Source organism: Cnephaeus nilssonii (assembly GCF_951640355.1).
Source record: "Cnephaeus nilssonii genome assembly, chromosome: 5".
In the NCBI taxonomy this organism is placed as follows: Eukaryota; Metazoa; Chordata; class Mammalia; order Chiroptera; family Vespertilionidae; genus Cnephaeus; species Cnephaeus nilssonii.
This window is the reverse complement of record NC_137076.1, coordinates 88,876,553-88,902,059: the sequence shown is the minus strand read 5'-3', so window position 1 is coordinate 88,902,059 and position 25,507 is coordinate 88,876,553. Positions and strand designations below refer to the sequence as shown.

The following is a 25,507-nucleotide window of genomic DNA, read 5'->3' as shown; positions in this document are numbered from 1 at the left end:
TGTGTAGGTGTGTGTGTGAGTGGGTACTATGAGTGTGTGTGTGTGTGTGTGTGTGTGTGGTATGTAGGTGTGTGTGTGAGTGTTTGGGTATTATGAGTGTGTGTGTGTGTGTGTGTGTGAGAGGGGTGTGTAGGTGTGTATGTGAGTGTTTGGGTACTATGAGTGTGTGTGTGTATGTGTGTGTGTGTGTGTGAGTATTTGGGTATTATGAGTGTGTGTGTATGTGTGAGAGAGAGGGGTGTGTAGGTATGTGTGTGAGTGTTTGGGTACTATGAGTGTGTGTGTGTGTGTGTGTGTGTGTGTGTGTGTGTGGTGTGTAGGTGTGTGTGTGAGTGTTTGGGTATTATGAGTGTGTGTGTGTGTCTGTGTGTGAGGGGTGTGTAGGTATGTGTGTGAGTGTTTGGGTACTATGAGTGTGTGTGTGTGTCTGTGTGTGTGTGTGTGTGTGTGTGTGTGAGGGGTGTGTAGGTGTGTATGTGAGTGTTTGGGTACTATGAGTGTGTGTGTGTGTGTGTGAGTATTTGGATATTATGAGTGTGTGTGTGTGAGAGAGAGGGGTGTGTAGTTGTGTGAGTGTTTGGGTACTATGAGTGTGTGGTGTGTGTGGGGGGGTGTAGGTGTGTGTGTGAGTGTTTGGGTATTATGAGTGTGTGTGTGTGTGTGTGAGAGAGAGGGGTGTGTAGGTATGTGTGTGAGTGTTTGGGTGTTATGAGTGTGTGTGTGTGTGAGAGAGGGGTGTGTAGTTGTGTGAGTGTTTGGGTACTATGAGTGTGTGGTGTGTGTGGGGGGGTGTAGGTATGTGTGTGAGTGTTTGAGTATTATGAGTGTGTGTGTGTGTGTGTGTGAGAGAGGGGTGTGTAGGTGTGTGTGTGCTTGGGTACTATGAGTGTGTGTGTATGTGTGTGTGTGAGGAATGTGTAGGTGTGTGTGTGAGTGTTTGGGTACTATGAGTGTGTGTGTGTGTGTGTGAGAGGGGTGTGTAGGTGTGTGTGTGTCTGTGTGAGGGGAATGTGTGTGTGTGTGAGAGAGGGGTGTGTAGGTGTGTGTGTGTCTGTGTGAGGGGAATGTGTGTGTGTGTGTGTGTGAGAGAGAGAGAGGGGTGTGTAGGTGTGTGTGTGTCTGTGTGAGGGGAATATGTGTGTGTGTGTGTGTGTGTGAGAGAGAGAGAGAGGGGTGTGTAGGTGTGTGTGTGTCTGTGTGAGGGGAATGTGTGTGTGTGTGTGTGTGTGTGTGTGTGTGTGTGTGTGAGAGAGAGAGGGGGGTGTGTAGGTGTGTGTGTGTCTTAGAGGGGAATGTGTGGGTGTGTTGGGAACTTTAGTGATCTAAAGCTAGACGGGAAGGGACCGCGCTGGAAGGCTGGGACCCTATAGATCACTCCCCCACCTGCTTCCCACCCGGGGAGGCTGGGCCTTTCTGGGGTGAACCTTTAACAGAGAGCCCGAAGCACCAGGAGTGGGTGAAGGGCTGACAGACGGCGGCCTCCTCTTTGATCACAAACAGTCCAGATTTTCCAAAGCTGGTCAGAGCCCAGCCCAGGGAAGTCCCTGGCTAGGAGTAGCAAGGAGTGGAGGCCCAGTCCCTGGCGGTGGCTTCTGGGTGGGAGAAGCAGGAGGGGCCCGGGCAGAGTGGGCATGAGAGGACAGGGGTGAGGCTGAGGGAGGACTGATTACTCTCAGGGCCCTGTCAGGGCTTCCCAGGATTAGAAATCGCTCTGGTTCCCATAGCTCTGCCTCCCTCAGGGGCTGGGCTGGGCCTGGCCCACCGCTTCCCACTTCCGGGAGGGTGACAAGGGGCAAGCCTGCATCTAAACCCAGATCCGATGGACACCCTGACCTGGAGACAGGGAGGCCCGAGGGAGAGGAGCTGAAACAGGGAGGCCTGGGCTCCTAGGAACTGTGGGAGGGGCCTGGGGAGGCCACGCTGGCCCAGAATGTCCCCCAGTGTCATTTTGCCTTTCCTCTCTCTAGTGGTGCCTTAGAAACCCTAGTTCCAGGGCCTTAGGGGAAATAGTTGGGGTGGAGAAAGAGGAAAACAGGAGAGACCTTCTCGGCCTGGCCATTCCAAGAACACACTTTGTGAGGTCTGGGCAAGTTCCTCCAGGGCTCTGGGCCATGGGGTCCCAGTAGGATTGACGACCATAATTATTGTTGCTGCTTTTCACCGATGCCAGGCCCTGTGGCATTTCACTTGCTCCACCCTGTGTGTTGGGCACTGTTCTCACCTTCATGCTACGGAAGAGGAAACAGGCAGAGAACAATCAGGAGGAGGACTGGCTGTGTCAGGGCTGTCCCCTAGGCCCAGGTCTGTCTGACTCCCTAATCCTCTCAGGATCTGCTTCTTGGAGGAAGGGCAAGTGTGGGTGTATGGTTTAATTCACACCAGGGTGCCCAATGAATGTGCAAAGTTAAAGCTGTCCTGCTGCCGTTGTGTCTGTGCTCTCATTCAGTTATTTGGGAGGTAGACAGAGAGAATTAAAGACTGATTTACTTCTTACCAAAACGCACGATTACCTAGTACAACCTCAGTCAACAGAAACGTGTGTGACACCCATTCCTCATTTAACTATCACTGACATCTCTCTTGTATACACACACACCCAATCCAGAAAGCACCTAGAATCCACAGTAGGGTTTTACATTCCCAGGGTGGCCTCAGGCTACGGACACGTGGCTCTAAGGAAGGGACCCAGACCCAGGATTGCTCTTTTCTTGGGTCCGTAGCTGCTTGCCCTGAGTTTCACTGACCCCCTAGCCAAGGCCCCGGGCTCACTAATTCACATAATGGAATGATACACGAGCTTGTTTGCTTTGAAAGCTCCATTTCTCATCAGCGGGGCGTGTGGAAATAACACGGATCTGGAAGCAGGAGATGGATTCTAGTCCCAGGTACTAATCACAAACTTGTGAGATCTCCAGTCCTCAGTGGCTTCTCAGTGGCTTCATCCCTACAAGTAAAAGGCTGGGTTTGATCCTTTCTAACTGCTCTTTAAAAGGTCTGACATTTTGAGTTCTATGTCTTGCTAGCTGGCACGACTCCAGAACACAATGCTCAGGAATGTTATGAGTTTAAGAGCCTGGATCTTCCTGCTCCAGTTACCTGTTGCTGTATATGACCTTGTCCAAGTCATTTAACAGCCCCAAGCCCCAGTTTCGTCTGAGAAATGGGGATGATAACGGTCCTGACCTCAGAGCGTGGTTGGGAGACACAGTATGTAAAAGTGCAGGCCTAGCACACAGCAAATACTCCACAAATGTTACCTTTTAATGTTTTTAATATGCAGCCTTCACTCTTCTTTAGGCACTTGATTTAGAGTTCAGTTATGGGAGGGTTTGGGAGTATTTTGATTAGAAGTACAAGATTTTTTTTAATTCATTTTTTTATTGTTGACAGTATTAAAGATGTCCCCAGTTACCCCTTCCACTTGAGCCCCATATATGTTCTTTGGTTAATCTATTTCTGTCCCCACCACCCCTCCCCGCCCCCCCCCCCCCCGCCCCCCATCTCCAAGATCTGTCAGTCTGTTCCATGTTTCCATGCCTCTGGACCTATTTTGTTCATCAGTTTATTTTGTTCATTAGATCCCACATTTAAGTGAGAGCATGTGATATTTGTCTTTCTCTGACTGGCTTATTTCACTTAGCATAATAATCTCCAGGTCCATCCATGCTATTGCAAAGGGTAAGAGATCCTTCTTTTTTACAGCTGCATAATATTCCATGATGGAAATGTCCCACTTCGTTTTTATCCACTCATCTATGGATGGACACTTGGGCTGTTTCCAGATCTTAGCTATTGTAAACAATGCTGCTATGAACATAGGGGTGCATATAATCTTTCTGATTGGTGTTTTGTGATTCTTAGGATATATTCCCAGAAGTGGGATTGCTGGGTCAAATGACAGTTCCATTTTCAATTTTTTGAGGCAACTCCATACTGTTTTCCACATTAGCTGCACCACCCTGCATTCCCACAGCAGTGTACTAGGGTTCCCTTGTCTCCACATCCTCACCAGCACTGGTCATTTGTTGATTTGTTGATGGTAGCCAGTCTGGCAGGTATGAGGTAATACCTCATTGTAGTTTTAATTTGTATCTCTCTGGTCATTAGTGATGTTGAGCATTTTTTTCATATGTCTGTTGGCCATCTGTATGTCCTCTTTAGAGAAGTGTCTATTCAGGTCCTTGGCCCATTTTTAAAAATTGGATTGTTTGTGTTCCTGGCGTTAAGTTCTATAAGTTCTTTATGTATTTTGGAAATCAACCCCTTATCAGATGTATCATTGGCAAATATGTTCCCCCACACATGGGTTATTTTCATTTTGATGATGGTTTCTTGTGTTGTGCAGCTTTTTAGTTTGATGTAGTCCCATTTAATTATTTTTTCCTTGTTTCTCTTGCCCTAGGAGATGTATCAGTGAAAATACTGCTATGTGAGATGTCTGAGATTTTACTGCCTATGTTTTCTTTAGAATCTTTATGGTTTTGCAACTTACATTTAAGTCTTTTATCCATTTTGAGTTTATTCTTGTGTATGGTGTAAGTTGGTGGTCCAGTTCCTTTTTTTTTTCTGCATGTACCTGTCCAATTTCCCAACACCATTTATTTTATTTTTTTTAATGTTTCATTATTGAAATTTTCAAACATGGACAAATATAGAGAGAATGGTATAAAGCAGCGCTATTCAAAGTGCTGTTTATGTATTCCTGGGTTTAACTGTGATGGTCTACCCAGTGCATGTAACCCATGTCTACATGCCATTATCATTTCTCAAATGCCTTCTTTGTGCCAAGCTTTGGGCTTTACTTGCTTTATCTCATTTATCCTCAGGATCATCTGAGGGGTAGGTACAATTATCATCTCTACATTCACAGAGGAACTGAGGCTTAGAGAGGCCACCCAGGTCGTAAGTAGTTGAATAGGGGTTAGAACCCCATTAGTTAAATTCATAGCCTATGTTCATAATGAGTGCTGAGGTTCTGTAAGACAGTAGGAAAAATCATGACACTGTAAGGCAACGTGGTGCAGTGGAAAGTGTACATATGCTGGGGAGCCCAAGTCCTGAGTCCCAACACTGGTCACATCACTCAACATGTGTGGCCTTTAACGAGTCCTTCACTACATTGATGCCTCCGTTTTCCTACCCGTCAAATAAGGAATTGTGATCAGTGGCCCCTCTGGCCTCTAACATGGTGGGATGTTCTGAAGTCCAACAAAGACTTAAAAAAGACTGGAAGGGGTGGATGCGGTCATGACTTTGAAGAGATGAATTTTCTTACATGTTGTAATTGTTAAGAAAAATTATCCCAAAATAGGAATACAGGCAAAAAGATGACTGTGTAATCTTTTTATGTCATACTAGAGCATTGTCCAAAAAAAACCCACCAAGGAGTCGTCTGGTATTTTGGGGAATGGAATTATTTCCCTAACTCTCTAAGTTCAGTCGGACGTTTTATAAAAACAGCTGAAATAGTTTGGAAACAAAATGCAAATAGTTGAAGACCCTTCTCTCTCTCTCTTTTTTTTTAAGTAAATTTCAATGTTCGTGAGAAGAGAGGTTGGGCTTAGGAAGAGAGCATTCTAGGAAGAGGCAATTTGGGGTGTACAGATGAACAGGAAGAAGACTGGTCTGGGGGACCCAACGGGTAGAGGGGATGCCTGCGGGCTGCCTTATAAATCCTAATCTCCCTGTACCGTCCCTCTCGGTGACACTCAACGGTGCTTTGGTGTTCGCAGTCCTTGGCTCCCTCCCTTTCTTCAAAATCTGGGTAAATATGTGTATTTATTTTCATAATTAAAATGAACTAGAATTATTTCTTTTTTTAATCCTCACCGAGGATATTCTTTCATTGATTTTTTTTTTTTTAAGAGAGAATGGAAGGGAGGGAGAGAGGCAGAGAGGAAAACATCAATGTATCATTGGTTGCCTCTGGCACGCACCCTGAGCCGAACCGGCGAGGGCTGTTTGGAGAATTTGATAACACCTTTGAAGTAACTGAAGGCATCCCAGGTTGTCACAGAGCCTGAAAGGAGAATGCTTGGATTAGGCATATGCTTGTGTGTGTGTTCGCACAGAATCACAGTTGATTGACAGATCCCTCAAATTTGTAAAACGAGGGCCTGTGTGAAACAGCTCCTCAAATCCTTTCTGAAATTAAACCTACCCTCATTAGAATAAAATTATGAGCTTAAAAAGACCAGTGTTTCCAACCTTAAACCAAACGACTGCTCCGTGTGGATCTGGGAAATCCCACAGCCTGGCCCACCTACCGTAAGATATACTAGGTAGGCAGGGCAGGCTCTGGATTTGTCCACCTGGGTTTGAGTCTTGGTTCAGCCACTGACTGACGCAATCTAACCTCTCTGTTTCATATATTTATGTTTGTTTGTTTTTGTTTTTTAAATAAGGCGGGGTGGTGGTGTGCAAAACCCGTCTCATTAGGGTGGCCGAGTAAATTAAAGTAATGCGTGCAAAGTGCTTACAGTGTCTGGAGCAGTGCATGTTAGCAGCAACAGTAAGATTGCTGAAGGGTCCTTCCAGCTCGGAATTTCTATGAGCTCTGCTAACAAGTCTGGGAGCGCCCGGCACCGAACGCCGGGGCCCTGAGCTGCAGCTCCGGCTGAGCTCCAAAGGCTACGTGCCTTTTGGCAAGTTCCTTCCCCGCTCTGGCCTGGTGCCCCTCGGCCCCAGGAAGTCGTGGGGTGGTCTCTGCGGCTCGTCTCCGCTCAGTAGTTTGGGCTTTCAAGTGGCCGCAGCCTCATTCCGGAGCCCGAGGCTTCCGGCGCCGGGAGTGCCGTCAGGAGCTGCCCAGACCCGGGGAGTCGCCGGCCGGAGGGACGGGTACCCGCGGCTGCTCCGCAGCTTCTGGGCTGTTTACCTCGCCGGGCCCCACCCCAGCAGCCGCGGGCCCGCCCGTACAACGCGGCGCGATTGGACGACAGGCCTGTCAATCTCCGGGGACTTTCCCAGGGGTGGGGCAGCCCGGCTCCTGGCACTTCCTTGTCCCAGCCCCTTCCCAGGAGCCGGAGGTGTGCCGCCCGGGCCGCTACCCCCGCCGCCCCGTCCCCGGAGCGTCCCTGGAGCCCGTGCTTGACGCGGAGAGAGGGCGCTGTCCCTCACGGCCCTCACCCTCCGGTAAGCCTGCCGGGCCTGAGCGAGGATGGAGGGGGAGGAAGGGAGTCTGAGACCGGCCGTTCAGCGCCTCAGCAGTGGCCGGGCATGGAGTGGGAGGTCAGGCCCCGCCCGGTGGCCTGGGGTTCTCGGCTCCCGGGCAATGGCGCTTGAGGCGCCGGGTTGCGGGGCGCCTCCTGGGGGGTCCGGCTCTGCTCTGTGGGGAATCCCTGCTCTCGCGGAGGGTGGCGGGTGCGCGTGCGCACTGCGTAGGCGAGCGTGTCTAGAAACCGTGTGTAGGCCAGTGCAGGGCTTGCAGGCGGTGTGCACCAGCCGGTGGAGAGAGCGTGTGAGCTTGAGGCTGTTTACAGTGTGGGAGACCCGTTTTGTTTTATTTATTTATTTATTTATGTATTTATTTATGTATTTATTTATGTATTTATGTATTTATTTATTTATTTATGTATTTATTTATTTAGGAGACCAGTTTTAGAAGCAGTGTGCATAGGTAATGAAGAGGAAAATAACATTCCTCTTCAAAATGAGTGTTAGTATTATTATCCCCAGTTTGCTTCCAACCGAGGCACTTGGAGACGGGGGTCACACAGCTAGGGGGTTGCAGGATTTGAAAGCTGGCATTTGTCTCCGAGTCCCTGCTCTACTGTTGACCATCTTTGCACAGTGTTGGAGACTACATCTGTGTGCTTGTGCGGGGTATCTGAGGTGAATTTCTGGGAATGATTTTGGGTGTGGAGTTTCTACGTATGGGTGACTTTTCCACTGTAGGGCATTCGTGTGCATACAATGATGTGTATGGAAGCGATGGCATTATACATTCATTAATCGTGTGTATGGAAGTGTTTATGTGACCGGGCAACAGATTGTGTTTTGGTTGGGAGGGCGGGACTTTTGTGGATGATGCAGAAGACTCTGCAACATCCATCCCCACCCCCTTGCAGAATGACAGCTCAGGGGAAGCTGTGGATTCCGAATGCATCATTTTTATTTCACAGTATAGTCAAAATGGAATTTAAGCAGCACTTACTCACTTTCCAAACAGGGGGGTATGAGAGAGGGGAATTCGGCATCTGATGAGAGGTCAGGAAAGGGGACTCTCAGCAGTTTTTTTTTTTTTTTAATTTCTGACAATGGATATTGCATTAGGAAGCTGGAATATTTATTAGTACAGACTTATAGCAATCCTATGATGTTGTATCAACATCCCTATTTTACAGCAGAGGGAACTGAGGCAGTGAACAACCAGTACCGGTAATAATAACAGCTTACATTTATGGACATTTACCATGTGCCAGGCATGGTGCTTTACAAATTCAGTATCTCATTTAATTTTTCAATAATCCTAGGAGATCATTACTGTTAGCCTCAATTTTCAGGTGAGGAAACTGAGGCCCAAAAAGTTAAGACTTGCCCCAAACTAGTAAGCTTTGAACCCTGGATCCTGTTTCTTTTCCACTGACCAAGGCTCTTGTCCTTGCTGTGTCCTGGGAAAATAATGTGATCAGGGACTGGCACTTCATGGAAGCACTTGATCATGTCCCTCTGAAAGCGGCAGCCGTGAGAGTCCTGTGTTCTTCATACTTATGTGACCCTGTTTCCCCCCACCCGTGGGTGTCCCGTGGGTATGGCATGGCACTCATGCTGAGGGTTGGTGCCTGCCCCTATGCCCACACCAGGTCCTTTGGGGCCCCAGGAAGCCGTGGGGTCTGACTCATACCCTTACCCCCAGTGCTGCTTGTGACTCGGGCCCGGATGTCCTGGGTTGGGTCGGGCCGACCTGATTTGAGCACCTTAGAATTGTAAGAGGTTGTTTGTCTACCTCCCTCCCTGAGTACCCCTGGGTACCACCTTACTTCTGCTCTCGCTGCGGTTTAGCCATGGGCCCTGCTTTTCTTCCCTGCCAAGCTTGGCCTTTCCTTGAGGCCTTTGTATATGCTGTTCCTTCTGCTTGGAACACCTTTCTCCAGCTCTTTCTATGGCTGCTTCTTCCTTATTTGTCAAGTCTCAGCTCAAATGTCACCTCCTCAGAGGGGCCTTCCCTGACCTTTCTATGCAAAGTAGCCCCTTTTTTCACTTTCTGTCATAAAACTATTATTTTTTTTTTCATACAGTTGTCATCCTCTGAAATAATCTCATTTATTTGTGAATGAGAGAGTATATGTATAGAACAGTGACTGGCATATAGTAATTTCAGTGTTTACTTGTTTTTCATCTTTCTCTTTTTCCTAGAAGGGAAGAGTGGGAACAGGGGCCTCTTTAGTTTCATGTGTGCATCCCTGATAATAGATAAGAGGGTCTAGGCTAAGGCTCTGCTGGCTTTGTTCAATGGGTGAGTAGAATAGAAGAAACTAGAATAATGGTGCATTTCCCAGGTGAGGAACTGAGGCCTAGAGATGGGAAGGCGCTTGTCCCGGAGGGGTAGTGGCAGAGTTGGAATGAGAACCAGAACTTACTTCCCGAGGCATTTTTTTCATTTTTAAAAATTTTAATTTAATTTAATCTTTCCCATCCCCCTTTATCCCTCTCTACACTCAGCAAACATTTCCTGATGGCCCTCGTGCCTGGTGCTGTGAATATGGCCCGATGCTCAGGTGCTTAGGAACTGGCTCTGCCCCAGAGGAACTTGTAGTAGAATGGGGAGGGATGTGCCCAGAGTGCTGTCTGGAGCCCTTGTGTGCCAGCAAGCGCCGGGCAGTAAGTCTGACTGTAGTGCGGAGCAGTTTGCAGGTGCCAGGTGGGCAGGGGGCTTCTGGAGAGAGGTGACTCCAAGGCCAGGCCTGATGAGGAGGTGCAGGGCGGGGCCTGAGCCCCTTCTGGAACTTGGTAGGCTGAGCAGCAGGTTTGGGGTAAGGTTCTGCTGGGTTGGGGAAGCTGACCAGCTGGGCTAGGAAAAACCCTAAGGTCTTGACTACCAGGCAGAGACGTGTTGGTTTTTCCCTGTGGGCAGCATTGGGAAGTGATTAGACCCTTCGGTTGGCAAACTTAAGCAGGCATCAGCCCCACCTGGGTGTCTTGTTAGATCGCTGGGCTGTGGCCCCTGGTGTCTGATCCAATAGGTGTTGGAGATGCTGCTTCTGGTCCGGACGGCTCTTTGAGGACCCCTGGTGTGGAGCCCCTCCTTTAGAGTTCGGCACTCCTGGGTGGCTACTGCCTCTGCTTCCTCACCTGTAAGGTTCTGTGACGTCCTGCTACCTTCTGGAGTGGTGCGAATGAGTGAGACAGAGCGTGGCAAGCACTCAGCGCAGGGCTGATGCGGGGTGAGCCCTCAGTAAACGCCCGCTGCTGACCTTGTTAATGGTGATGATCACAAGGGTACTGAAGGGATTTTACTAGGAGAAGATGAGGATGGTCTGTGTTTCTGTGCTTCAGGAAAACTTGCCTTCGACCCTCTGCCACCTATGGACCTTTGACCCCCTCTCTGACAGGGTCATCCTTTGCTTTGTCTCAGACATCTTTGCATCCCTGATTAGGATAGTGGAAGCTTACCTGGGTGAGGGGCACAGAGGACATCTGGCCCAAGTTCCCTCAACAGCACCCAGCACCCCAGCAGGTGATCATCCAGCCTCCACTTGATCCCCACCCCCAGGGTCAGGGAGCACTCTGCCTCCCAGGCTTGCTTTTACCGCAGTGGGAGGGGGCTTGATGCAGGCCCTTCCTTTCTTACCTCCTCTTTGTTCCCTCCTTGCTCACCTGACCACTTTGGGGGGGAGAGGGGAGGAAAGAGGCAGGGTAGTAGGGTGGTATGGCAGAGAAGGCACAGCTGGCCACCGGAAGACCCGGGCCCCTCCCCTCTGCCTCACTGCCATCCCGCGCCACCTTGGGCAGGTCTCTTCGCTTTGCTGACTTTGGCATCCCAGCTGCAAAATGAAGGGATCGCACTGGCTGCTGCCTCAGGGTGTCCTCTTCCAGCTCTAAAAATTCTGTAGCCCAGCGATTGGGCCTCCAGCAGTCTCTGAGCTTTTCCTGGTGGGCCATGTCTTTCTGCGCCCACCCTTCGTGCTTCTAGAACTGTGCCAGTGCCCTCCTTTCCCGCCCTCCTCTGACGGGAGGGAGTCTGGAGTCCTCTGGAGGGTTGCGCAAAAGAAGGCACAGGCAAGCAGGGAGAAGCTCCCCAGCCCCAGAGACAGATCTTGGCAGCCTCCACGGCCAGTTGCAGGAAGTTCTCCATGTTTTTCCCCATGACCAGCTCAGGACAGTCACTCTTCCTAGAGGAATGAATGACTGGCCTGGGGGAACAGTTGCCTCTTTGTCTGGGGGGCTGCCTTCCTGTGGAGCTCTTCTCTTCCCGGGGACCTTACCCCGAGGCTGGGCCCTGCGTCCTTGAGTACCTGTGGGGTGGACAAACTGGGTGGCCCAGGCAGATGGATGTGTGTGTGGGGAGGACAAGGGGGGAGGGGCGCTGTGGGAGTCTTGTCACCAAGGAGTCATACTCAGAGGCCAGAGCTGGTATTTTTAGGGCGGGCGTGGGGGGCGGCCCATGAGTCAGGGGCCTTTGGTTTGGTCTCCACCCACACTGGGGAGTGCAGGCAGCGAGGGTCATTGCCCTGTGCCTTTGTCATGGCCAGCTTCGTCAGAGAGCTCAGGAACCCTGGTCCCTCCGCACCCCACTTCTTCTGCCTCTGCAAGTGTGGCCCCCTCCCATTCTGGAGGCTGGAGATCGCAGTGCCTTACAAGTTTGTCACCAGGGAAGGGGTTCTGAGGACAGCAACATGAACTTTTAGAAAATATGAAGGAATCTTTCAGACATAGAGGGTAATAGAGTTTATTTAGAGTTTATTCTCTTGCATTTCTCCATAGTTTTATTATAAATGTATGTCTCCCTAAGCAATATGTAGTATTGTTTTGTATGTTTGAAAATGTTACTTAAATGCTATCATACTGTCTGTATGATTCTGAAACTTGCTTGTTTTGCTTAATATATTTGTGAGATTCGTCCATGTTGATATCTCTAGGTCTGGGTCACTAAAAGTTCATTCATTTTTTATGGCTTTATGGTATTCCCTAATATGAGATTGTATTTACTCATTTTCTTTTTCATTGGGTAGTTTCCAGCTTTTGCCGTTAAAACAAGACATATTTGGCTTTTATCTGAGTGTTTGTACCCCCGTCCAGCTGTCCCTTTCCTAGCCATTACGGCTCCTGTTGGGCTAGCACTTTAAAATCTACAGAGAGCTATATGGTTTCTAGTTGGTCCTCTCAGCATTTCCACAGGGAGAAACAAGGAAAGTGAGGTCACTCATTGTCACCCGGTAAGGGAGCAGAGCCAGGATTTGAACCCATTCAACCCTCTTCCATCATATTTGTTATAAAGGAATTCTCAAAACTTGTCATCTTTCCTCTTAGAAAGGGGAATTACAGAGTTGGAGAAACCACCTCTGGGTATATTGGGGACTAGGAGACAGGAGGACAGTTGAGTTCCCCATCCCTTTTATCCCACAGTTGGGCCTAGTGCCCTTTGTCCCTGTAGCTGATAGTTGAGGTCCTTCTGGGTTGGGTGAGTTCCCAGCTGCTGAGAGGGAAGTGGGCTTCCAGTCGTGGAACGTGCGCACTGTGGATCCCAGAAGCTGAGAGGAGGTGTGCATGGGGGAGAAGGAAAGTGAGATGGGGTTGCTTGTGCTGCCTTCTTAGCCCTCTTAGGGGGCTGTTGGCCGTGGGGAGCACAGAGTGGGGACTGGTGAAGGTTCCGCTTTGTCCCTTGGGAACTGTGTGGCTTTGAGCCAAGCTCTGCACCTGTCTCAACCCAGCTTCCTCCAGCAAAGCAGGTGTCAGGCGCGGTGTGAGGGCCCACGGGCAGTGGGCAGGGAGCTTGGCACCTGTACCCAGCTGAGGATGGTATCCAAGGCCTGGAGCTTCTCTTCCCACTGTTGCCACCTCAAGGCCAACCCTGACCTTCCTGAAGCCAGATCCTTTCTGGCAGGTTCCAGGCTGAAACTCTCCTCTGTAGTTGCCAACTCTCCATCTGCCGAATTCCTTGACTAGAAACCTTGCTCCTGGACTTAACCTCTGATTTATGATCACATCCATATAGCCTTGTCTGTCTGCATGGTCAGGAGGCTCTCAACCCTCCCCCAGCCCTCCAACCTTCTTTGGTGCCAGAACAATAGGCTTTCTCTATTGTCCCAACCTTGTCAAGATACTTAAATTTAAAAAAAAAAAATTATTTAAAATCTCCCTGTAGCCTTCGCCGGTGTGCTCAATGGTTAGAGCATCGGCCTACGCACCAAAGGGTCTTGGTTCGATTCCCTGGCAAGGGCACATACCTGGGTTGCAGGTTCCATCCCCAGCGCTGGTTGGGGTGCATGCAGGAGGCAACCAATCGATGTGTTCTCTCACATCGATGGTTCTCTCTCTTTCTTACTCTCTTCCTCTCCCTCCCTCCCTCCCTTCCTTCCACTGCCTCTAAAAAATCAATGAGAAAAAGAAGTTACAAAAGAGCATGTGTTCGTAGGAGAAAAAAAAAATACCCCTCAAACTCAACCAATACAAAGGTATAAAGTAAAAAGTAAAGTTGTCTTCTCTCTTCTTCCTCTCTCCTGCCCTGTCCCTTCTGTATTTTAAAATGAATTAAAAAAAAAAGAAAAAAAAGAACAGAACTAGATTTCCCTTTAAAAGAGCTAAAAAACTAGAGGTAAAAATAAGAGCTTCTTTTGATTCTATCCCAATTTCTCCACTAAAGCTGTCTACTGGTAGCAGTTTGTGTGTATCTTTCAAGAGCTTTTCCTATACCCATTTGATATTTTATACACACACACATACACACATAGTTATGTGGTGTGTGTTTTTAAATCCTGTTTACATATAAATCTGTACTTTGCTTTTTTCCTCAACAGTATCTTATAAGCACCTTTCTGTGTCATTGCAAAGCAGTCTGCCCCATTCTTTTTTATGGCTGTATAGTATTCCATTGAATAAGCTCATTGTCGTTAATTAAACCAATCCCCCCTTGATGGACATTCAGGACAGTTTTGCTATTACAAAGCATGTGACAGTGCACATCTTTGTCCAGCACCCTGTGTACAGTGATGCGAAGTTTTCTAGATTCTTAGATAGGGGATTACTCAGTCCGTTACCTCTGGGCCTTTAGATAATTGAAACCTCCTCAAGCGTACTCTTCTACAAGAGAACTTTGTTCTCAGCCGTCAGGCAAACAGCCGTCTCAATGCTGACATCATTGAGAAAGGGCATGATTGACTGTGGGTGACCCAGCTGTAAGAAAAACAATTATTTATTAGGTGAGATCAGTAGAAACATAATGTATAAAAGGGTGGAGGTGAAAGTTTCTCTGTTTGGTCAGGCAAACCACACCTGGAGCGTTGTGTTCCGTTTCAGGACCAGCTACAAGTAGCGTACAGGAGGTGGAGGGTTGAGGGGAGCGGGTGGGGAGGGGTCTGGAAGCCTGTCCCTGTGAGAAACAGTGGAGGGCACAGGGGCTGATCAGCTGCAAGAGAAAGCATCAGGGTCCAGATCTCTTCAGGGCTGAAATGGAGAAGAGAGGCAGGCCTCTTGTTCCTTATTCCAGGGACCCCAGAGGCAGAGGACGGGCTGGTGGAAGCAGAACTGGGAGTAGCCGACGGCAGCCAGTGCTGGAGGCTGAGGGGAGGCTCTTTGGGAAGGGTCACTAAAGGTCACTAAAGGTGATCAACCGCAGCCCCTCGGCCCCCTCCCCTAAGGCCTGGACCAGCACGGGACTGAATTTCCCCTGAGCTTCCTTCCAGCCCGAGACCTAAGCCCTGGTGACTGCTGGCGATTGAGGGCAGGCTGGGATCTGATTGCGTACAAGGTTATGGCCACACAGAGGCAGCGCTGGGAGCCTGGGGCCATGTTCCAGATAGCCAGCAGCAGGACTGATTTCCTCCCCCTGAGGTCCAGTCAGTTGCCTCTCAGGCAGTGCAGGCCCGTGGGAAGGGCACGGGTATTGGAGCCTGACAGATCGAGACTGGATTCTTTGTTCTGCCACTAACCAGCTGTGTGTCCTTAGGCGAGTTACTTAACCAATCTGAGTCTGCTTTCTGATCTGAACAACAGGGATAATGCTATCTAGCCGAGAGGATTGGTTTCCTTGCTGGAAAACAGGGATGATAATTTTTATCTCTGTGTGGGAGAGAGAAGTGAGCCAATGTGCATCATGGCACAGCCCATGGCCTGGCATATGGGAGCACTTCACAGCTGTCAGGCCCTCTCCCAGCTTTAGGTAGGTGCTCCTTCGTCTTCTTTCGCAGTGATTCCAGCTGGCTGATGGCCCTGATCTACCCCCCTATCTCCAGGCTGGTGGTGTGGAGAATGAGGCTCAGATGATTCTCAGTCTTGCATGAGTGTGGTACGTGCTCCATGGCTGCTTCTACCTACATCTTCACTGGCTATGGTGTTGTGCCAGTGTCCCTGCCTAATGGAAACTAAGGTGCCGAGAGTGGGCAGGTTTGCCCATGGCCAGGAGTAGCTGAGTAGACGCTAGGACCCTCTGGCTTTCTGTCCTGTGCCTTCCTCCCTGGAGACCCCTCTGCTTCACCTCTCCGTCACCTACACCCACCAGCCTCCCTGGAAGCCCCTGCCGCTGCCTGGTAGTTGACCATTAGCCACTGAGAACTTCCACCTCAAAATACCTGAGATCTGCCTGGACTTTTCCCTCTGGGACAGGGAGAGCTTTAGTTCCTCGCCCGCCCCCACCCCTCACCCCCCGCTGTAGGGTATAGCTGGCCCCAGGATGCAGCCAGTCCTCAGCAGCAATAGATCAGGCTGATTAAATTCCCAAGTGGGCCTCAGTTTCCTCATCTGTCAAGCATCAGCCCTGCCTTCCTCCCAAGGCTGTGTAGCAATCAGATGGGAAAACAGTGCTTGGGAAACTACTAGGTATTTTGCAAATGTTACTGGTATGCAAATTTCCATCGTTTGGGGGGCCCGGGAGCCCTCCTCCTGGTGACAGCACATGGCAATCTCAGATGGACTGAAGCACTTCAGGGCAGAAGCTTGGATGTAAATTTAAATCCGAATCATCTTCTTGGGTGGAGGCTGCGATTTAGACCCATGCTCCCACCCCCTCACACTTCCTTAGCTGCTGCCTGTCACCCTGCCACCCTGCCACCTCCTCTTTTTTGTGGGCTGGTGGCTCCTTCTGTTTCAGTAGCATCACTACCATCTTCACTCTGTGGTACCTGCCTGGCCTATCTGTCTAGGCCCCTTTCTGCCCCTAAACTGGGCCTCTCAGGTTCCAGTGGGCACCCCTGGGCCCCTTGGGGCATGGGGTGGGAACATCCCCACCCCATCCCACCCGACCCCCCCCCCCCCCCCCGCCCCCAGCTGAGGTTTTGTTTTGGAAGACGGTCCGAGCTGGCTGCCTCTTCACCACAGCTGTTTTTGTTTTTGGAAGGCGGGTTGGTGTCCCTCTGTTGATCTGTAACAAAACCCAGGTGGATATGGGGTCAGGGCCAGACCCCGCAAGAACATAGGGTGGGGACTCTCCTTTGCAGTGGATCCCAGTGCAGGAGCAGTAACGGAGGAGGGGGGAGGGGGAGGGGAGACAATGGGTAGGCTGGAGAGAGCAGAGACCTTCTGGTTCCAGCCCCGTCCTGACTTTCAGTGACTTTGGACTTCGTGCTCTGGCTCTGACTGGTGGCCTTCATATCACAAGGGAGAGTCGGAGGGCCCCCGGACCCTAGGCGCTGAGCTCCCGCCCTGCCCCAGGCGAGGGGTGGGATCTGTGACCCCACATGCTGTCAGCCTGGCGGGCAGGAGAGTGTAAAGCCGCCCCTCATCCAGAGAGCCCCTGGACGCCTGGGAATGGTCTCGGCCTCGGCCTGGCCTCATTGCCCTTGGAGATTCCTGTGCAGCTCCGTCATCCTGGGAATGATCCTCTCTCCAGGAAAGGGTATAAAAACCACCCTGGCCAGGAGGAGAGTTCCTGTCTGTCCAGCAGCATCCTGGAACTGCTGACGGCCATCTGGGCGTGAGGTCAGCAGGACGTGGAAATTCCCCATTTTCCTCTTGGTCTGTCTTTCCTCCAGAAGTCCAGGCCCTCCCTTGGGTGGCTCCTCTGACCTCCAGAGAGGGTTTCTCACAGTAGGGCCTTTGGTCTTTCTTCATCCACCCTCTGCCTGTTCTCCCTGCTGAGGCTGGAGTTGGGGAGAATGGCGCTGCCTACCCCATCTTTTGCTTCCCCTGAACCCCCTTCCCTGTCAACCCCCAGTGCTGAGGAAGAGCCTGGGCGTTGTGTGGTTTGCAGGATGTGGAGATGGGCTTTCAGTTCCTCTATCCTGCATCCTGGTGTGCCGCCTGGCCTTACATCTGGGCATCTCTGACGGAGCACGGCCGTGCCAGCCCTGGTTCTACAAGTGTGTGGATGCTCAGAGAGCTTCTGGTCAGTGGATCACGGTCAGACTCTTGGATGTTTGCACATGGCCTCTCAGGAGGCAGGGGCAGGGGCTCCCCCCATCCTATCTCTTTCTGCTCTGATTAGAGATTTATTGAGGCTTTCTTCTGGACCACTCTGAAGATACCCCGGTGGACAAGATGGACTCGGCCCTGGCTCTCCTGGAGCTTCCAATCTATTGGGCAAGCCAGATGTGAAGCAAAAAGCATGCCCAAATTATCACGTAATGTCATCTGTCAGTTCCATTCTGGGTGGGTGCGGAGTGGTGAGCAGGAACCAGGACTCCGGCCGCCCCATATCACCAAAGGTGGCTACAAGTCCCTTCCAGCTCTCAGCCTCCCCCTTGGTGAACTTCATTCAGCTGTCAATCATGGCTCACCTTCCGAGTCCCAGACCTGTAAAAACAGGAAGTTCTCTTGAAAACAAGCCCCCCCGCCCCCAACCCCCAGGCTGAGTGATGACTTTTGTGTGGGGTGGGCAGGCTGCTGTCCTTGGCCTCTGTGGGGCCCAGCAGGGCGTGGGTGCCTCCAGAAGTGTGTATTCGCCTTCTCTGTTTGTCAGGCTTTGGGGGAGGGGTTCTGCTCCCCAGAACTTTATTTTTCGTTCTGACCTATGGCAATGTGGACCCTCTGGCCCAAATCCTTGTTACTTCTTGTGCTTCAAGGCAGGGGACACTGCCCAGAGGGTACCTAAGAGCCCCTTGTTACCCTACAGTCTGGCTTGAACTCCTCTGGCCAGAGCCTTTGGGGAGCTGCTCAAGTGTAGCAGGGGGTAACAGGGCTTTCTTAGGCAGAGCTGGATTTTCATCTCCTCTGTCACCTGCTGGCCATGTAATCCTGGCTCACTGAGCCTCCCTTATAACACGAGGATAATTTAGTATGTATCTTAGGGTCATTTGCAGCTTACCTGAGATAGTGCACCTGAAGTGCTTAATGCCTGGCATGTAGATGATTCATGGATGGTGGCTGTTAATATTAGTCCTTTTTCACTCTTCTTTCGGGAATCACTGTGGGGATGGTGATCTTGGGAGGGAGGTTTCAGGGCCCCAAGTCATTCTGAGGTCCCAGTGGAGGCCTTTGGAACTCTTTTGTGTTGGGAAGCTCTTTGTGGGGCTGGAGGCTGGATCAGTTTTTCAGCCTCAGAGCCTTTGCACTCACTGTTCTGTCTGCCTGGAATATTCTTCCCCCAGGTATCTGTCTGCATAGCTAGTTCCCTCTCCTCCTCCAGGTGTTTGCTAAAATAACTCCTTCTCTGTGAGGCTTTTCCTGACAGTTCCATGTACAATTAAAGTCCCTGCCTCGTGCTTCCTGTTTAAATTTTGTCCATAAATATTTTCATCACTCTTAAGACTGTGTCTGTCTGTCTGTCTGTGTATCTGTCTGTCCATCATCTGTCTATCTATCACATCCGCCACTAGAATGTAAGCTGCATAAGGGATTTTTGTCTGTTTTGTTAGCTGATAATTTCCCAGACTAGTACCTGGCAAGGACTAGGTGCTCAATAAATAATTGCTGAATGAATGAACAAATGCAAGAACGAAGTTTCTCTACTAAGTCACAGAACTAGGATTCTGAAATCACAGAGAGGTTTCAAATGAAAGAAAGCAGATGAAATTGAACAGATTAATGTGAAACACTTGTTGAGCAAGTAGTTAGTGGTTTGGTGGAAAATTCATCTGTTCATTAGAACTGGAAGGGACAGATCATGCATGATTATGAGACTAAAGGAGGAGAGTGACAGTGTCAACTAGTATATTAAATATTAGTCGGGGTTTTTTTCTTCTTTCTTTTTAAAAAAGATGACATACATATAAATGGAACTTGGGATTGGATTGACTGGCTTATCTGTTAGGGCATAAGCATTTCACTATAAAGTCCTAATTTAGTGAACAACTTTCATTTCCCCTCTGCAGGGAGAGAAAGGGACTGCCCATGATTTCATAGTGAGTTAATGGTTAGACCACTTATTTACTTAGTGTTTATTGGGCACTCATTTTATAGCTAACTAGGGGCCCAGTGCACAAATTCTTGCACCTTGAAAGGAACTGTAGGCCGTGAGTCTGTGGTGGGCATAGGGGCAGGTCTCGGCCCATCCTCTGAGCCCCAGCCCGGCCCCTCCCGCTGCGGCCCCCAGTCTCCTGTGTGCCAGCAGCCCCACTCCTGCTACCGCTGCTCCCACGGGCTGATGGCACCGGCCCCACTTGCACCCACTGACAGCGTGGAGTGATTGGGGCTGGCACCAGCAGTGGGTGCGAGCAGCGGCTGTTGCCCTGATTGCCCCTTAGGAGCAGGGGGAGGTGGAGAAGTCCTGAGGGGCAATCAGGGAAGGCACCCACTGCTCGCACCCATTGATGGCGCTGAGTGATCGGGCCGGCGCCAGACACCGGCAACGGGTGCCAGCGCTGGGCGGGACTGTGGTGCATGAGAGCAAAGAATTTTCACTAATTACCAGAGGCTCACCCCGATGACAGCGACCTGGCACCCCACCTTGGTCTGGCGTCCCCGCTCACCTGCTCCACCATCCCACACGGCCCATGCCCGCCATGTTCCGCACACGCACCCCCTCGTGGTCAGCGCATGTCATAGCAACAGGTTGTTTGGTTGTTCCGCCGTTCGGTCTATTTGCATAATAGCCTTTTATTATATAGGATACTGTGCTGGGTTCTGGGGATGCTGTGATGCAGGGGCCCTGGCCTTCTGGACCCCACCAATAGGACATGAACTCAAGTATTTTTACTCCAAGTCTAGTGCTTTCTTATACTTCATCCACATTGTACTTCATAGTTGATTGCTGTTGCAGAGGAGCCAGCAGTGAGTGCAGGGAGGCCGCTGAAAGAAACTGATGCCATTCTTAGGTTGCATTAATAGAGGCAGAGTGTCCAGATCAAAGGAGGTGACTGTCTTGCTCTTTTATGCTGTGGCCAGACCAGTCTAAAGTGCTGTGTTCTCTTCTGGGTTATGGGGACTGCCTTCTGGGACATCTCAGTGGCCTGGCCAGCCCCCTGATTTCCTGCTGTTGTCCTTACAGCCAGGCGGGCACCCCAGCAGGGGCTGAGCCACCCTCATGGAAGGGAGAGGACCGTACCGGATCTACGACCCTGGGGGCAGCGTCCCTCCGGGAGAGGCGTCCACAGCTTTTGAGCGCCTAGTGGAGGAGAATTCCCGACTAAAGGAAAAAATGCAAGGGATAAAGATGTTAGGTAAAGCAGACGTTGCACTCTCCCTGCGAGCCATCTCCCTGTAGCCTGCAGTGCCAGCTGGCATATGCCTCCACCCATGTCATCCCTCTGCCCTTCCCGGCCCTGCGCTGGCTCCTGCCCCCCAGCTGTGTCTTTATGCACTTCCATAGCCCTGAGTCCCCAGCACCCAAGAACCACGGTGACAGGACTCAGAATACTTGAGGGGCTGAGAAAAAAGTGTGGGGCTAGGGAGAGGGAGCTAGAAGGCCCCTTTTCTGCATGTGGAACAGAGTGGCCTTGTTTTCCAGAACACCAGTGAAGGGGGAGCTGGCATCATCTGGGCAACCAGGGCACCGTCCCCAGGTGTTGGAGCAGGGAGCCAAGCTTGGCTTGAAGTGGGCGGGAGTAGGTCCCTTGATTTCTCTTTTCCTGGCTTTTTCTCAAGCTGTCCCCACTGCCAAGGAGCTCCACTTGCCTCGCATGACTGTCATCCCCACCCATCAGCACCCAGCTCGATGCCACCTCCCCCTCCATGACATCCAGGGATTTCCCCGCAGAGGGGTCTCTCTTTCCTCCACACTCGTACAACTGTTCCTTTGCTTTGCTGCCACCTTCTCTGGCCTTAGGCTTTGGGGGCGAGCTCAGTCCCCCAATTTTCCAAATGCTTCCTCCTTGCTTCACAGACCGCTGCTTGGAATGGCAGATTGGGGAACGAGGAGTAGAGTTGCCCCTTCTCCACTTGTGGGAGAAGGAAAGCTGAGGCCCGGAGGGTGGTTGGCATTATCAAGGGGCTCGTCCCTTAAGACTGCCCCTGACTGTGGATGCAGGCCGTGGGTGGGCCCTGGGTGCCATGGTAGCTTTAAGAGAGCCCTGGCTTTCTGTGGAGTCCCGGCCAGCTGTGGCGAGATGGGGCCAGGAGTTTGTCCTAGATTCTCCTCCTTCCCTGATTGCAGGGCCCTCTTCCTTAGGGCCTGTTTCTGGTTGTGGGCTGGAATGATGTTCGTCCCACTCAACCCACAAGGCAATGGTAGCAGTAAAGTTCAAGGCCTGGAGCATCCAAAGCCAGGCCAAAGCAGGCTTAGGGGCAAGGGTGGGGAGAACCTGCGTACAGTGCTGAGTAATTCCTTTTGCTCCTCCTTTCCCCGCTCTTTCCAGGGGAGCTTTTGGAAGAGTCCCAGATGGAAGCATCCAGGCTGCGGCAAAAGGCAGAAGCGCTGGTCCAGGACAGTGAGCTGGTCAAGGACAGGCAGCCGCTCCCACCACCGTCTCCCACTTTGACTTCCTTCGACCACCTGCCTGAGCTCACAGGTCCAAGGGCACCAGGTTGTCCTCTGCCTTTCCTTGTACTCCCAACTCCCAAAACCCACAACAGTGGACCCCTTCCTGTTTACAAGTCCACATCTCCTTCACTTACCCTTGGGCCTCAGGCTATCCTTCCAGTCATGTTTTGGGTGAGCCTCCACACTCCCGAGGCCCTGGCAGACATCAGTTATGGGTCACAGCAATCCACAGTACCCGAGATATGGCCTCGAGATCTTTATCAGATAAAGATCAGCATAGTATTCAGCAAATATTTAATGAGCAGCTACTATGTACCAGGCCGAGCACGCCAGGCATCTACTTGAGGTCACTCAGAGTTGGCACGTGAGTCAGTAGCTGTCTGGTCTGGCCCCTCTCCTTCCATTTTAAAGCTGGGGAAGCTGAGGCCCATGGAGAACCTGGCCTTGCCTGTTAGCCTGCTGCAGTGTATTTCAGACGTAAGGTTACGTATGTTACCTATTGCTGGAAAGTGCTGACTGCGACTAAAGGTTAAAGTCCTGCATGTGGTCACCATGCATTCCTCTGGCATGTCTCTGGGTCCAGGGGTAAAGGTCTCCACCTGTGGGGCTCAGAGGCCTCCTGCTGCAGCCCCACCTACAGCACCAGCCCAGGCCAGTGTGCCAGCCTTCCATTTGGCTGACGGTTACATTGGTTGAATGGACACATGGAGGAAAGTGATGACTGTGCTCCATCAGTGGGTGTTTCCAGTCTCCACGTGTCCTTTCAGCAATGTTTGCTGAGTCCCAGATCGGTGCCGGGTCCATCCCCAGTGTGAGATGTGCAGCTACCCTCAAGGGACTCCCTGTGCTGGAGCCCCAGAAGGTCGGGGGGTGGGGAGCCAAGTGTGAGTCCTGGTTTTTCAGTCACTGGCTCCGTGACTTTTTCATGCCTCAGTTTCCTTACCTTTAAAATGGGAATTTGGAGCTGCCATGAGAATTGGCTGAGATAATAAATATAAAAACGCTTTGTTACTTGTTAATCGTCATCCTGTCATTACTGAGGCAGGTCCAGGGTAGCAAAAAGCAGTGGCCAGCAAGTCCAGGGAAGATGGTCTCTCTGCCCAAGTTCTGTCCCCGCCATTCCAGGGCCGGTCCCTGGGCCTGGTGGGACCACCTCCCATTTTCCCAGACTCATGGAGGGAACGCAGGACATCTTCTGGCCAGGACTGTCCTGGAAGGGGCAGTATTTGGGCTTTCCCCTTTCCCTACTGCTCATCTATGTTTTCTCCATTCTCCAGGAAAGGATGCAAATGTCCCAGCACCCCCTGCGGACCCTGCACCCCCCAGTGACAAGCCAGAGCCAGTCCAGAAACCTCCATCCAGTGTAAGTTGCGTTTGGAGTCCTGGCTGAAAGCTGCCTGGACTTCGAGGTTCCTTGGGCCGATACAAGGACATGAAGAGAGAGGGTTGGCGTCTAGAAGCCTAGGTTCTGACTCGCTGGAAGATGTTGAGCAGGCCAATCTCAATCTCTCGGGGTCTCGGATTCCCCATCTTTAAATGAAAGTCACAATTAAAACTTACCAGGAAGACCCTGCTATGCACAAGGAGTTCCTTATACTAAGTCGCATAACGTGAAGCATGTATCTATCGACTGCACAGTGCTAGGAAAGCGGGTGGATGTGACATAGAGCTCATTCCCAGAGGGGCTGAGGAGTCGCCTCGAGACGTTTTGCTTTGTGTCCTAGGACTGGAAGAGACTCAGTGATCGTATAACGTTTAGCATCTTTATCCTACAGATCAGGTCCAAAGTGAGAAGAGCATTTTCCAAGGTCACGCAGACCGCGGGGGAAACAGAGGGGAACATGAGGTTTTTTAGGACAGGGCCAAGATTCAGAGCTGGCTTCCTGGTGGCCACGAGGCTCAGAGCAGAGACAGAAGCTGCGAGTGGAGATCCTCCCGTCCATTCCCATCCATCTGCCCTTTCCGGCGGAAGGCTGCAGTCGACTTTGCAGACCAGGTTTAACAGCAATCCCAGAGCCAGTTGCTAGTTCAGAGGGACCATTGGCCTATCTGTTGGTTGCACAACCAGTACATTCCACTTGGAGTGGCTGAGAGATGAGAAAAAGGCTGGGAGTCTTTTTTTTTTTCTTTTTTTTTTAATAGAAATGTCTTTGAAATTTTAATTTTCATGTTATGTAACAGATTCCTGACCCCATTCATAAAGCACCACAGTTCAGACTCAGATTTCACTACTCATAACTGGGAGTCTTTTTTGTTGTTAATCCTCACCCGAGGATATTTTTCCCATTGATTTTTTTTTTTTTTTTTTTTTTTTAAGAGAGAGAGAGGGGAAGGGAAGGAGGGAGGAAGAGAGAGAGAGAATCGGGATATCGGGATTTCTGGGGCTGGTTTGGTAAGGCTGGCACAGGACCACCTCCGTGTGGCCACGCTGACTGCTGTCTGTTCTCCAGCCGAACAGTCAGGGGACACCTGGACCTGGGAGACAGCTCCGAGGCCGTAGTAGGAATATTGGTTTTGCAGGCCTTGGGTTCAGCCCCTCCCCCCTCTCTCTCTCTCTCTCTCTCTCTCTCTCTCTCTCTCTCTCTCTCTCTCTATATATATATATATATATATATATATATATGTATGTATGTATATGTATATGTATATATATTATTTTTTAAAAATGTATTTTATTCATATTTTACAGAGAGGAAGAGAGAGGGATAGAGAGTTAGAAACATCGATGATAGAGAAACATCGATCAGCTGCCTTTTGCACAACCCCTACTGGGGATGTGCCCGCAACCAAGGTACATGCCCTTGACCGGAATCGAACCTGGGACCTTTCAGTCCGCAGGCCGACACTCTATCCACTGAGCCAAACCGGTTTCGGCCCCTCCTTTTTGTATTAGCTAAAAAATACCTTCAGTTTCCTCATCTGACCAAAGGGGATATAACGCTCTCACCATCATGGAGTTCATGAAAACATTCTAAGTCTGGTGGGAGAGATTTTAAAAGTACAAGTTTGAAAAAGAAAAGACCCTAAAGTTCTAGTGGTTCAAGGTCAGCTAGTCCAATATTCCTGTTTTACGGATCAGGAACCTGGTCACAGAGGGCCTGTAAGCTCAGACCTCACAGTGAGTGGGTTGTGGGCAGACTTGTTGGGATCCTGCTTCATGGTTGCACATGAGCTGATGTTTAACCGCCCGGGGAGCTCAGCTCTGCACGGAGGGGCTGCCGGGATGAACTGGATGTGAGAAGAGATTTTTGTCCTTCCATTCCCTGCCCCTCCCTGCTGCTGTCAGCTGTGGGTTGAGGGATTTTTATTCTCAGGCCTGTAACTCCCTTTCTGCACAGGGCACTTCCTCTGAATTTGAAGTGGTTCCCACCGAGGAGCAGAATTCTCCACCAGAGAGCGGCGGCCAAACCAGAAACATGATGGTGAGTGGATGGCAGGTCCCTGGGCACATCCCATGTCTCCTCTCTGTTTCAGTCACCTGGCCCTGGGTCAGAGGCACAGGGTCCCTTGGGCACCCTGGAGTCAATTAGGGACCCATGGGGGGCCGGAGGAGGGGATGCT

General features: G+C 50.7%; 1 protein-coding gene and 1 long non-coding RNA gene across 7 annotated transcripts in view; one reads left to right on the top strand and one right to left on the bottom strand.

Annotated features, from left to right (window-relative positions):
- The window catches only part of LOC307100201, a 151,188-nt gene that overhangs the window by 60,406 nt on the left and 65,275 nt on the right, over nucleotides 1-25,507 (bottom strand). The window lies entirely within an intron of this gene.
- The window catches only part of TNIP1 (TNFAIP3 interacting protein 1), a 41,848-nt gene continuing 23,336 nt past the window's right edge, over nucleotides 6,996-25,507 (top strand). For 5 of the 6 annotated variants that reach the window (XM_079771162.1, XM_079771163.1, XM_079771164.1 and 2 more), the window contains exons 1-5: nucleotides 6,996-7,131; nucleotides 20,516-20,687; nucleotides 21,822-21,989; nucleotides 23,224-23,309; nucleotides 25,285-25,368. In XM_079771162.1, coding sequence (XP_079627288.1) covers nucleotides 20,552-20,687; nucleotides 21,822-21,989; nucleotides 23,224-23,309; nucleotides 25,285-25,368 — 474 coding nt within the window. In that variant the 5' untranslated portion in view covers nucleotides 6,996-7,131; nucleotides 20,516-20,551. The remainder of the gene's footprint in view (nucleotides 7,132-20,515; nucleotides 20,688-21,821; nucleotides 21,990-23,223; nucleotides 23,310-25,284; nucleotides 25,369-25,507) is intronic. The other variant, XM_079771165.1, reaches the window with a different exon arrangement.